Here is a 13,835-nt window from a genome sequence, read left to right on the forward strand (position 1 = left end):
TACATTACTGTGTGTGTATGTGCTATAGCTGTCAATCGATTAAAACATTTCCTTGAAAACGTGTGTGCAATTTTTCAATTGTTGTACACATGCACAGATGTATTTGGTCATTGTGTCAGTGTTCTAGCTTTGAAACATTTCATACATGAGCGGCATGTTTTTAAGATGCTGAGTCAAGTTCAGTTTAATTTTTAAAATAATGTCTAGCACCTTTCAAAACAATAACACATGTTGTGCAATAATGAGCTGATTGTAGATTTGCAAAGCCATGCATTTAGGTGGTACTTCAAGAGTCTGTTTACATGCACAGTCAATGATTCAGCTTAATAAGCCAACAATGTGTTTGGTTATGTAAATTATGGTGTTTCTTAGTACATGTAGATTTTTGCCCATTACCCTGATTTCACATTTGTGACTGCACAGCATTTATTTACTAGCTTATCCAATGTGGGCAATTGTTGGATGCATGCCTGTTTATATTTTCACGTCAGTAGCAGAGAATAACAAGATGATTTCAGACCTCATGTAAACACAATTTTCTTGCGTTGTCGGAAGGGTTTGAAATTAACACCCGCCAACCTGCCAAATGTTGTTCTCTGTTTCAGTCATCTGAAAAGATTTTACAAATATAGCGTCGTCTATGAGAGCACTGCAAATGATAGCAGACCAACTCAGGTGTTTAGTTCTCTTTATTTCCATGAAGCAGTTCAAATATTACATGCATTGTTAACTCGACTCTGCAGGTTTCCTTTACTTTGACATTGCTTAATAAAAAATATTTGTGGCTGTATACATTAATATACTTTATATAGCACATGACATGCATTATCATGACATTAAGTGAATTGTCATGTCATCATAATTCAGAACAGCCTCAAATGTTGAGCTTGAACAAGAAGTTTTTCTTTTCTTTTATACTCTTTAGCTTCCATTTGTAGAATAAAACAGCCTTTATTAGGTTACTGATATTACTAGGGTCTTAATTTGTATTTATTTATTTATATTGAATCCCCTTTTCTCCCAATTTGGAATGCCTATTTCCTACTACTTGGTTGGTCCTCGTGGTGGCACGGTTACTCACATCAATCCAGGTGGCGCAGGACAAGTCTCAGTTGCGTCCGCTTCTGAGACAGTCAGTCAGTGCATCTTATCATGTGGCTCATTATACATGACACCGCGGGGACTCCCAGCATGTGGAGGCTCATGCTGCTCTCCGCGATCCTCACACAACTTACCACGTGCCCAATTGAGAGAGAGAACCACTGATCATGCCCACGAAGAGGTTACACCATGTGACTCTACCCTCTTTAGCAACTGGGCCAATTTGGTTGCTTATGAGACCTGACTGGAGTAACTACACTCTGGATTCAAACTCATGACACCAGGGGTGGTAGTCAGTGTCAGTACTCACTGAGCTATCCAGGCCCCCCTCTAGGGTCTTCATGTTAATGTGAGTGGTCATGATTTCCTACATATATTGCAAAATTACAATTCAGATCTTTTGGAGTCAAACATTTTTAATGAGGAAGAAATTGCTGAGTGCACCTTTTGACAGTCATTGACAATTGACATTTAAATTGATAACTGTCACTGATGATATGTAGGCCTACACATTATGTATATTTGTGAACCTGGCAGACACTTTTATACAGAGCAGTTTTAAATGTATCCATTCAGTTTAAATATTTTATCAGTGCAGATATTCTGTGGGAATCAACCCCACAACCTTAGCATTGCTAGTGCCATGCCTCACAAGCTGAGCTACGTGAATTGATCTCACCCCTTTAGTTTTTTCATGACCTCCTGTGCAAGCTAAGTAACCTCACTCCTAACAGGAATGACCTCTTAGAGCAGGTAGATAATGTTCTCAAGCCTGACACTACTGTCACCACTTTACACACACTCACGGAGAGAAAGGACAATTTCTCTCTTCCTTTGTCTCCCTTTTTCTTTTATCTCTATGGAGTTGCTAAATATAGTGTTGTGCAGAGTGAGGATGGTGGGTTCATAATTAAAGTTGTCTGCCAAAGCAGATCATAATAGTGTCTCATATTCATCCTCGCTTTTAAATGGGCCCCTCTTTCACAAAGCTAGAGAGTTAGTCTTCAAAGCACCACAAACACACACTGTGACCATATCACATGAACGGGCCTCTAGAGCAGGCACAGGATGTCATTCACCTTCCTAAAAGACAGATAGGAAGAGCGCAACACTTTCCCATTCATCCCACCACCCCGGCAGGCACTTCCAAAAAAACGGCTCTAAATTTCAGGCTGCACACATGCACACAAATGGTAGTTTTTAAATAAGTTGCTGGAATGATCACACGCAACAACACTGATATGATTAAGCATGCATGTGGAACAAAATATGCACACACGCTCAGTGCAGGGGCCAGCCAGGGCTAATTAAAAGGCACTAAGGGTGTTAATGTGTTGTAATGCTGTACTGACTGCTGGTTATTACAGGAGCTGGAGTCTGTAGAGCACACAGCCTTTTAAAGCTTGTCAGCTCTCGCTCTCTCTCTCTCTCTCTCTCTCTCTCTCTCAACATATATTTCAGTTCATGCCACACTGAAATAAACCATTTTTGTTTTCTCAGTAACCATGGCATGCTGTTTTACCCTCCTGAGGCTGGCAAATGCCACATGTAGTGAAATGGAAGATTTCAGTGTGTGTGTGTGCATGTGTGAGAAAGTTCTGATCCGACTCACCCCCAAGTTCTTGTGTATAGTGAGCCAAAGAGGCATGTCACTTTAAATACCTCACAATGCTCTAACCTTGTGCTAGTTGTCAACACACATGCATGCATACACAAATTGGCCTGAAGTAAATACGAGCGGCGACTGATGAGGTCATTTGAAGCATACAGAATCTGCCTGACTCATACTAGTCCACAGCCAGTATTACTTCAGCATGAATGCCAGCTTATTTGCCACAAGCTCAACCAGCCGTATCAGGAGATGATGGGATATGTTGTTTGACCCATGCAGGGTGAGGGAGATGCTACACTTGCTTGTAGCATTTGCTTAGTGGGACTTGATTCCCAGTTAACTTCTGTAACTCTACATCTGCATTTCACCTTGACCTGTAATTAGCTATAGGGACATGCGATTTTTCATTGGCACTGGAACAACAATCATATCAAACAGTCTTAGTTTTGGGGTTAGACTTACATCCTTTCTACACCGGATGGGTCTGTTGACAGGACACACAGTAACGGTTTGTGGCTATGTACACAGGATGTGTCAAAATTAACATTATAAATGATGTGCAGATTGCAAGGACCAGTCAGTTATGTCTATTGAGCAATTATTAAATGGGTGAATAACCTCTATCCTACTTGTATTATCAGTGTAAGTCCATTGGTATACAATATACTTATTATATAATTATTCATATAATTTTATTAATGCAAGAACTGTGGGTAGATGGTTAGGCACAATATTTGTTTTAAAATTAATATTTAAATTAGTAGATCAGAGACAAGAATGGCCGAAGTTAGAATATATAACAAATACAATTAACAGATAGCAAAATAAATAAATAAAAAATACAGATTATATTTGGTAAGCAGAATCATTTTAAGAGAGATAGGTTACTGCTGTAGCTCTGCAGTGTGTCAGAAATAGAACAGTGCATCTGTCCACGGTCATTATAATGGGAGCATTTTGCTTTTGACACAATGCACTGTTCGCATCTGGGATAGACAGGGTATTAGGAATGTGGTTAGGGCTGCAACAACATTCTTATCAACATTTTTATCAGTTCCCTGTGATTTTAGGGGTATCTTATGGTTATGGTTAGGGTTAGGGCAATGATCATTTGATTTGAATGTCGTTCCAGGTCCTACTTGGCAAACCTACTTAAAACACCAGCTTAGACCAGCATTAATTCAGACTGATCTCACAGTGAATTCGGACACAGTTGTATGACTTTTCTTGAGCTAAATGCTGCCTGTGCTCACCGAAATTCAAAGCCCTGTCCCCAGTGGCTGAAGTGGGAAATGGTTTTGAACATAAAAGCATGTGTGAGTTCCAGTTTCGTGGTGAAACATTTTGTAATACATTTAGGAGGATATTATCTCTAACCAAAGCACAAAACCCCAACCCTAGCTATCAATGGTAAATGGTCTGTACTTATATAGTGCTTTTTTAACCTTACCAAAGCGCTTTACACTGTGTCCCTATCACCCATTTACTTACACACACACACGCACACACGCACACGCTCACACACGCACACACACATGCTCCCAAAGGCGCTAGCCTGCCATTGGGAGCAACTTGTGGTTTAGTGTCTTGCCCAAGGACACTTCAGCATGTGGAGTCATGTGGGCTGGGAATCGAACCACCAATTCTGCGATTAGTGGCAAACCCGCTTTACCACCTGAGCCACAGCTGCCCAGTGGAGTACAAATGTAATCTTAGAGGGAAAATGAAACCTCTTAATCATTATGAGAACGCATTTACCTCCTGGTTTCAATGCAGGAGGAAAACCCTGGTTTCCCACACTGTTGATGCAACCCACATTGTAAACACATTTGAACAGATGCAAAAATGTCTGATGGGAGATGATGTTTGTCAGTAAGTTGGCATGAAGGGCCCGATGCCAGGGTACTGAAACATTCAATATGCAGACTTCACATGTGATCACGTTTTGTAATTAATGTGCTGGTCCAGGCTGGTTTTTGCAGTGTTGGTTTTTTGCTGGTCTAGCTGGTTGACCAGCATAGCCTTGCTGTTCCCCAGGAAAAATAGCTTGTGAAGCTGGTTGGCCTGCTGGGTAAGCTAGTGAACAAAGTTGATAGGCACACCAGCATCCTAAACTGGGGAATTGCATACATCAGCTATGCTGATAGAAGGACATGATGATGCACGTTAGATGGGTCTGCCCTCTTATATCAAACATTTTGATTCTATATATTCACTGATGTTTAGAGAGTCAAGTCAAAGATGTTTAGAGAGTCAAATTACAAGCCTTTTAACCTGTTGTAGCAGTGTGTCATGTTGTTTTTAGGGCTTTCCTTGACCTGTGATTCTCACTCCATTTGAGTACATGATCCTGGCTACCATCATCGCTAACTGCATTGTCCTGGCCCTGGAACAACATCTTCCAGATGGAGACAAGACACCTATGTCAGAGCGTTTGGTAAGTCCCAGTTGGGTTGATTGGTGTGTCCTTGTTTCAGTGTATTGCAATACCAGAAGCTACATAATTGAACACAAGAAACTCTTGGGAATATTTGGTCTCTCATGTTTTAATCTCTCTGTCCATCCCTCTGTCTCTCATAGGAGGACACAGAACCCTACTTCATCGGCATTTTCTGTTTCGAGTCAGGCATAAAGATCTTGGCTTTGGGCTTTGCTTTCCATAAGGGCTCCTACCTACGCAATGGCTGGAATGTCATGGACTTTGTAGTGGTGCTAACTGGGTGAGTTACAAAAACAATGGAATACACAAACACATCTGCAAACCTCCGTTCTTTGTCGAGTTCTTCTATGTCGAGTTTTTAAAACATACAAGTAAGCTCTTTGTAATATTCTATGCTGATATATTCTGTTGTAGAGAAAGATAAAAAAAAAAAAGCTTTATGGGGAATGCTTGGTATAATGGTTTAGTTTGTGTAGATTCGGCATGTGCTTGTGTTGCTATGTACAGTGTGTGTGTGCGTGCGTGCGTGCGTGTGTGTGTGTGTGTGTGTGTGTGTGAGAGCATGACTGCACAGCAAGTGATGTTGTGTTCTCCTGACCTACTGAGCTCATGGTGAGCCCAGATCAGAGCAGCATTACTGATACAAGCGGTGAGGACACACTACAAATGTCACCAGAGAGTGAGAGAGAGAAAGCATGAGAGACACAGGAAAAACAAAAAAAATACAGGAGGAAGAATGATGGGGCAGCATAGAGGTATAGTTGTGGAAGAGTATATGCAATGGCAGAGCTTAACATTTCAGTATATGGATGTAACTGAGAAAGCATGGGTGAAGTGAAAACTCCAGAAATCAGATGTCTGAAATTGTCAGACAATTTAGGTATACAGACATTTTTAGCAAATGATAAAAATTCTTTCTCAGACTTGGTGTGATTAGTTGGTGGAGAATATTATATGCTTTCATATAATTTATTTGCATTGAACCGGCCTTTTAAATCAATAACTGTTAAGGTAATCAGAACAGTTAATGATGATATCTCGGATCAGATTCCAGAATTCTTCAAGTGCATCAGTTTACCATGTTGAATGTGAATCTGGTGGGTTTCTCTGTGTGTTTCAAAACTTTTAGCTAAAGAATAGTATCATAGTAATTTTTACCATAATCATAGATTTTTACACTAATCATACCAGTGAAATGCCGCCCCTCTGTAACCCGCACAAGAAGAGACAGTCACAATGTCGAATAAAACTGCTTTTATTTGCAGAGATGGAAAAAGTACAAAAGGGCAAATCCAGAGAAGAGTAGTCAAGGGGAGCGTAAGGTCGAAGCCGGGGAATCAGAATATATATATGGACGTAACAAGCGAGTTGAAAAGACAGGGGAAGCTAGGGGAACACTAGAGCTGGCAAAGCTAAGGGGTAATCTAAACAATAACCAGCAAGTGTGGAGAGAGAGGGCAGCGTATATATAGGGGAAAACGAACAGTGCAGGTGAAACTAATAATCTAGTGATGGGAGCGAGTGCGGGTGAAACTAATACTCTGGTGATTGGGAGTGAGCGTGAGAGCTAGAGGGGGCGGGGTGAACTTGAGGATCAGAGTTCGTTACAGTACTCCCCCCTCTGCTACGGACGGCTCCGGACGGCCGCGCTCGGTTATGAGGAGCGCGACCTCTGGGAAGTGGTGCTGGGCGATCGGGATGCTGGCGATGGTAATCCAGCTTGAGGGCTTGGTCCAGGACATCCCTCGACCGTACCCACAACTGTTCCTCAGGTCCGTAGCCCTCCCAGTCTACCAGATACTGCAACTCGCCTCCCCGACGTCGGGAGTCTAGCAAGGCCCGGACCGTATAGGCGGGTTGACCTCCGACATCAAGTGGTGGAGGGGGTGTTTGGGATGCCGTGGGCGGGAACATGGGGCTATAAAACACGGGCTTCAGAAGGGAGACATTAAACACGGGACAAATTTTGTAGTGGGGTGGCAAAAGCAATTTATAGGTGACCGGGTTAACTCTCTTAACAATTTTAAAAGGGCCGACATACTTTGGGCTTAGCTTCTTGGACGGGAGACGGAGACGGATGTCTCGGGTCGAGAGCCATACCCGCTGGTCCGGATGGAATATGGGGGCAGGTCTGCATCGGCGGTCAGCCTTAGACTTCTGGGTCTGGGTGGCGCGTTGTATCCGGTCATGGGTGGCTCTCCAGACCTGGGCACACCTCTGGGCCCAGGCATCCACCGCCGGAACGTCACTGGGGTCAGCATCCCACGGGAAAATGGGTGGTTGATAGCCCAGGACGCATTGGAAAGGGGTAAGACGAGTCGAGGAGCTGACCAGGCTGTTCTGGGCGTATTCGGCCCAGGGAAGCTAGGTGTGCCAGCTGCCTTGGTTCTGGGCACGAGAGGACATAGTCGTGGGCTCTCAGGTATTTGCCAATTTCTTGGTTGAGGCGCTCAGTCTGGCCATTGGTCTGGGGGTGGTATCCCGAGGAGAAGTTGAGTTGGATACCCAGTCTGTCACTGAAGGCTCGCCAGAAGCGAGACGTGAATTGGGTACCCCGAACTGAAGTAATCTCCTCGGGAATGCCGAAGTTCCTAAAGACGTGGTTGATCATGTGGTCGGCCAGTTGGGTAGCGTTGGGTAATCCGGGTAGGGGAATCAGGCGGCACATCTTGGAAAATCGGTCTATCACAACCAGGATCTCAGTCCGCCCGTCAGAGGGGGGCAAGTCGGTAATGAAATCCATGGTGATGTGGGACCACGGTCGGTTGGGTATAGGTAACGGTTGGAGGAGTCCTGTGGGAAGGTGACGAGGCGTTTTGGACTGGGCACAGACTGGACACGAGAGGACATAGTCGTGGACGTCGTCCTTGAGCGAGGGCCACCAAAATCTCCTTGCGAGTGGCTCGGTAGAACGGGTAATCCCCGGGTGGCCAGAGCAAAGGGAAGTGTGGACCCACTGCATCAGCTGAGGGTGAATAATGGTGGGTACGTACATCTTGTTGGGGGGGTTTGAGGAGGCACGGGCTCGTTGCCTTGAGCCTGCAGGATGGCCTCCATCAATTCCCACCTAACGGGTGCGACGACGCACGATGTGATGAGAATAGTTTCCGGCCCCGGGGGCTCAGAGCCATGGCTGAAGAGACGAGAGAGGGCGTCAGCCTTGATGTTCTGGGAGCCTGGGCGAAAATTAACAGAGAAATTAAAATGAGTGAAGAACATCGCCCACCTGGCTTGTCGGGGGTTCAACCTCTTGGCCGAGCGAAGGTACTCCAGGTTTTTATGGTCTCCATTGTTCCGGCAGACAGGACATAGCCCAGAAAGGAGACGGAGAGACGGTGAAAGGCACACTTCTCTGCCTTTACGAACAGGTCATGTTCTCTCAGTCTCTGTAACACTCTCGAGACGTGATCGGTGTGTTCAGAGAGGGTGGGGGAGTAAATTAAAAGGTCATCTATGTAGATGACGAGGAAGAGATCCGGCATGTCCCGGAAGATGTTGATCATAAACGACTGGAACACTGAGGGGGAGTTGGTGAGGCCGTACGGCATCACCAAGTGCTCGTAGTGCCCCCTGGTGGTGATGAACGCAGTCTTCCACTCGTCCCCCTTGCGAATGCGTACGAGGTTGTACGCGCTCCTGAGGTCAAGCTTCGTGAAGATCTGGGCCTTACTGACCTGCTCGAGGGCCGGCTGGATGAGAGGCAGGAGATAGGCGAACTTTACTGTTGCCTTATTTAAGGCATGGTAATCGATGCAGGGGCGAAGCCCGCCGTCCTTCTTGCCCACGAAAAAGAAGCCGGATGCTAAAGGGGAGGTGGATGGCCGAATTATGCCAAGACTGAGCGCCTCGTCGATATAGTCCTCCATGGCTTTGGTTTCAGGCAGCGTTAAGGGGTACACTCTGCTCTTAGGGAGTGGGGACCCCGGAAGGAGGTCGATGACGCAGTCCACACTACGATGTGGAGGGAGACGAACCTGGGTCTTCTCGAACACATCAACGTAGGAAGAGTACTCAGGAGGGATGGAGACCGGAGATTTCACTTCGGGGCTCTCTACGGAGGTGGAGAACACCGGAAGGGAAATACAGTGAGACAAACAGTGGTCAGTCCAGCGCAACAGCTCCCCTGTGCGCCAGGAAATGTGGGGGTCGTGAAGTGCTAACCAGGGGTGGCCCAAAACCACTGGGTCCCTGGGTGACTGAACAATAAAAAACTGAATGAGTTCTGTGTGGAATAAGCCCACTTGGAGGGACAATGGCATGGTTCGAAAGGAAATAAAACCCGATCCGAGGAGTGCCCCATACAGAGAATTAACTTTGAGAGGTGGCACAACCGGACTGAGTGAGATAGCTAGTTTTTGGACCAAGCCATCGTCCAAAAAATTCCCCGCTGCCCCGGAATCAACTAGGGCTGGGGTAGAAAAGGAGACATTGTTAAAACTCAACACCATAGGGAGGCAGACTTGTTTCTGGGTAATGTTGAGAATGGCGGACGTTCTTACCTGGCTTTTGGAGAGGGAAGGCTGGGGACAGGCCGGGCATGAGGCAAAACGGTGACCCGGTGTGCCACAGTACAGACAGAGGCTCTGCGTCAAACGTCTAGTGTGCTCTGCCGGTGTTAATGGAGCGCGACCAAGTTGCATGGGTTCAGATTTGGAAGAGCATTCGGGAGTAAGGGGTTTAGATGAGTTGGAGCCCACTAAAAGCTCTTGGACGACTGAGGGGCTGCGAAAAGCGCGGCCACGAAGCAGATTATCTACTGTGATGGAGAGCTGGATATAATTCTCCAGCGACAGTGACTCTCCTCGACATGCTAGCTCCATCTGTAGCTGGCTGTTCAAACCTAGGCGGTAGACTGTTAACAAAGCGGGGTCGCTCCACCCGCTACCCGCAGCAAGGGTGCGGAAATCAAGTGCGTAGGCTGCGGCAGTGCATGACGCCTGTTTCAGAAACACGAGGCGACTGCCCACATCCCTACCAGCTGCCGGGTGATCAAAAACCACGGCAATCTGGTGGCAAAACTGATCTTCAAAAAAAGAAGTGGGCTATCGGCAGTCCATAATGCGGTGGCCCATTGCCGTGCTTTACCAGTGAGCAGTGAGATTAAAAAATGTACTCTCTCACTGTCAGAGTGTAAAGGGGTGATACTTCATGTACACGCCACATTGCATCAAAAACCCCTGACAAGCTTCCGACAAGCCGTCAAACCTCTCGGGGGTTTGAAAGCTTGCGGCGCTAGGAAATGCGGTGGGAACACCAACGGGTACAGGGACAGACACAGGTGGGACAGGGTAAAATTGATCCGAAATAGTACGTACCGTGAGTAGTATCTCCTGTATCTGCTGTCCCTGGGCCGTGAGCGCTTGGTCGTGTTTCCCAACCGTAGATCCTTGGGCAGAAAGTGCCGTGCAAATCCGCTCTAGTGAGCTGCGAAAATCCTCCGTGGGATCCATTGTGACTGTCTTCAGTAGGGTTGGTTATTCTGTAACCCGCACAAGAAGAGACAGTCACAATGTCGAATAAAACTGCTTTTATTTGCAGAGATGGAAAAAGTACAAAAGGGCAAATCCAGAGAAGAGTAGTCAAGGGGAGCGTAAGGTCGAAGCCGGGGAATCAGAATATATATATGGACGTAACAAGCGAGTTGAAAAGACAGGGGAAGCTAGGGGAACACTAGAGCTGGCAAAGCTAAGGGGTAATCTAAACAATAACCAACAAGTGTGGAGAGAGAGGGCAGCGTATATATAGGGGAAAACTAACAGTGCAGGTGAAACTAATAATCTAGTGATGGGAGCGAGTGCGGGTGAAACTAATACTCTGGTGATTGGGAGCGAGCGTGAGAGCTAGAGGGGGCGGGGTGAACTTGAGGATCAGAGTTCGTTACACCCTCCTGCAGTCCATTGTATCTCCCTTTCCTCCAGCTTGCATGCTAGCCTTAGCCTTAGCCCGTCCCTCTTTCCTTTATTCACACATCAGATATGCTTATTCATCCTGGTTAGTTTTTACTTTGGTGAACTAGGACTGAAAGTAGATGTGCTAATAATCTGGCTCAGGCAGATATTGCCAGTTAACTTACAATCCATGAGCTTGATTTAGCTTCCACAGCAGCTCTGTGAGCATAATTGTTAACACTGAACTGTGATGGGTCTCATGCACTGTTATTGGTAGTTTAATGCATAATGGGTGTTTTGAAAAATGTCAGGAGATATATGTGGCAAAAGCATTAACCATGCAAGGTACTCCAGCTCTGTCATATTCTGAGTTGTACCTCATGTAGTGTAGATATCAGTGTGTATGTAGGTTTGTTTAGTTAGTTTTTTCTGTAAATGTGTGTACTTTGATGTTGGTTCTTTATGTGCTTGTGTGTTTTGTGGTTCCATAATAACCACACATCAGTTATTGTTATTATATTAAAATGAGATCCCATATTAAAGGTGCATTTAGTATTTTTTGCTCAGGCCTAAGTGTGACATGAACCCTTATATGAACACTGTATGCATATCAGTAGCCTAATAAAGCAGTTTTATTTCACATGTGGTGGGTTGCCTCATGTTGGGATCACATTACCATCTGAATCACATGTGCAGCTACTTTCTTTTTCTTGGTACCCTTCTCATCAGACACTCTCAAAAATAATTAACTATGGCTGAATGGGAATAGCTAATTTCTACAATGCCATTCGTCCAAGGCAACTGACACACAGTGCAACAGATCTTATTCAGCATAGCACCATATTTTTTTTTAAAATTGTTTATGGGAATGACAACGAGGCTGTGAGAGATAGACTTATCATCTCTTCAATGGTACACATGGTATAAAGCTGTAAAAAGCTCCTTTATCACATCTGATTTTCCACAACTCATGTTTTCTGGATTTTTTTTGTCTACTCAATGTTCTTGGAAATATATTTTTTCAATGTTTTGTATGCAGAATGATCCAGAAACTCTTTAAACTGCAAAACAGCCCATTGAAGAGACTGTAAGTCTATCCCTCACAGCCTCGTTGTCATTTCCATTGAAAATCAAAGATGGCGCTGCTTTGAATAAGGTCTATCTATCCCTTGCAAAAATCGAGAGTTCATGGAAAATTTGCAGTAAACTTGGCGCAAGTTCACCACTGATTAAATTTCACATGCAAATTAGTTTTGCGGCAAATTTGTGGCAAATTTTCCATTGTTGACAAAGGTTTGCTGCTGGTTCATCACTACCGGTGAAGAGTTGCAAACTTGTGAAAAAAGCTTGTGTGAAAAAAATTTGTGGCAAATTTGCTCTAGATTTTTTGTAAGGTAACGTAAACTAAAAATGATTGCTTGTACCTTAAATGTATTATGTTTGTATTTTGTTGCAGTATCAAGTATTTTAGTAACTGTACTTTGGAAGAATCAATGTTTAGCCTACCATAGTGACTTATTGTAAGGTTACAGGCAACAACATTTGGTGGTATGTTGGTATAACTTGACTTCTTTATGTGTGGGTAATTGTGTTTATTATATTATATTAGTATTTGTGTTATTGAAGATTGCTTTCTCCTGTTTGATCTTTGAGAGACCGTGTGTGTATTAATATGGGTCAGTCGGTGTGTTGGCTTCAGTAGGGAGAATAGAGCTAGCTGTGTTTGCATGCTGCAGCCAATTTCTGAGTTTTCATGTGCTCTTATGCCAGTGAGTGTTTGGATATAGTTGGTCAGTTGTCCTGTTTAACAGCTGAAATTGTGCCTGTATGTGTATTTATGAGTCTAATTTGACAGACAAGTATTTCACTGAAAGAGAGGGGAGTGAGTGAGTAAGTAATAGAGAAGGAGACAGTAGAGAGAGGAAAAGCAGCTGATGGAATGAATTGCAGCATGATCTTGCGTAGGTCTTTCCATGTTTCCCATAGCTTAGCAAAGAGGGGAATGAATATAACTAGAGAAGCAGTAGGTTGGAAACAACTGGAGGTGTGTGTGAGAGGGAGCGTGAGATAGAGAGTGAGAGAGAGAGGAGAAGCAGAGCAAGCCAATGAGAGCAGTCTGTGCAGGAGCTGCTGCAGTAACCTGTTTTTCACTACTGCAGATGATCAATCATCCAGCAAAGCCTTCAGACAAAAGAAGTCTCTCTCTCCCTCCCTCTCTCTCTCTCTCTCTCTCTCTCTCTGTCTCACTCTCTCTGTCTCTATCTCTTACTCTCGCAAACACACACACACACACACACACACACACACACACACACACACACACACTGTTATTCTCTTTTCACAGCTGTTTTTGCAGGTAAATGGCGGATGTGTCTTTCAGTTAAGCAGCACTTTGAAGATGAATTGATATGTCCCATCTCAACACCTCAGCCTTGGTCCTTTGATAACACACAAACACATTCATAGCATTAAATTTTTCTCTTTAAATCTCTTTTTCTTTCACCCTCTTTTCTCTTTGTCTTTTGCTTATTTTTTTTCTCTAAAATAAATTGATAGAAGTATGGACATTTCATTGAATTAATGGAATTCTGTGTAAAAACAGCAGTATCGTCTATTGTAGAGTAAAATCACAGCTATTGACACACTGTACATTGCCAAACATCTTGAAGTGCAATAACACATTGCATACAGATACATTAGCTGAAATCCAACTGTTGCTGAAATCCACTGTTCACGTGCAATATCGTTATTCATGACTTTTCTTAAGTTTGCATGCAAGTGCTATGTGATAGGA

At 44.4% G+C, this 13,835-nt stretch overlaps 1 protein-coding gene across 1 annotated transcript in view; it reads left to right on the forward strand.

The window, feature by feature from the left end:
* Positions 1–13,835, forward strand: part of cacna1aa (calcium channel, voltage-dependent, P/Q type, alpha 1A subunit, a) — a 123,340-nt gene that overhangs the window by 13,565 nt on the left and 95,940 nt on the right. The window contains exons 2-3 of the mRNA XM_052131564.1: positions 5,045–5,150; positions 5,294–5,433. Of these exons, the coding sequence (XP_051987524.1) occupies positions 5,045–5,150; positions 5,294–5,433 (246 nt within the window). The remainder of the gene's footprint in view (positions 1–5,044; positions 5,151–5,293; positions 5,434–13,835) is intronic.

This window comes from Xyrauchen texanus, chromosome 8 (genome assembly GCF_025860055.1).
Source record: "Xyrauchen texanus isolate HMW12.3.18 chromosome 8, RBS_HiC_50CHRs, whole genome shotgun sequence".
In the NCBI taxonomy this organism is placed as follows: Eukaryota; Metazoa; Chordata; class Actinopteri; order Cypriniformes; family Catostomidae; genus Xyrauchen; species Xyrauchen texanus.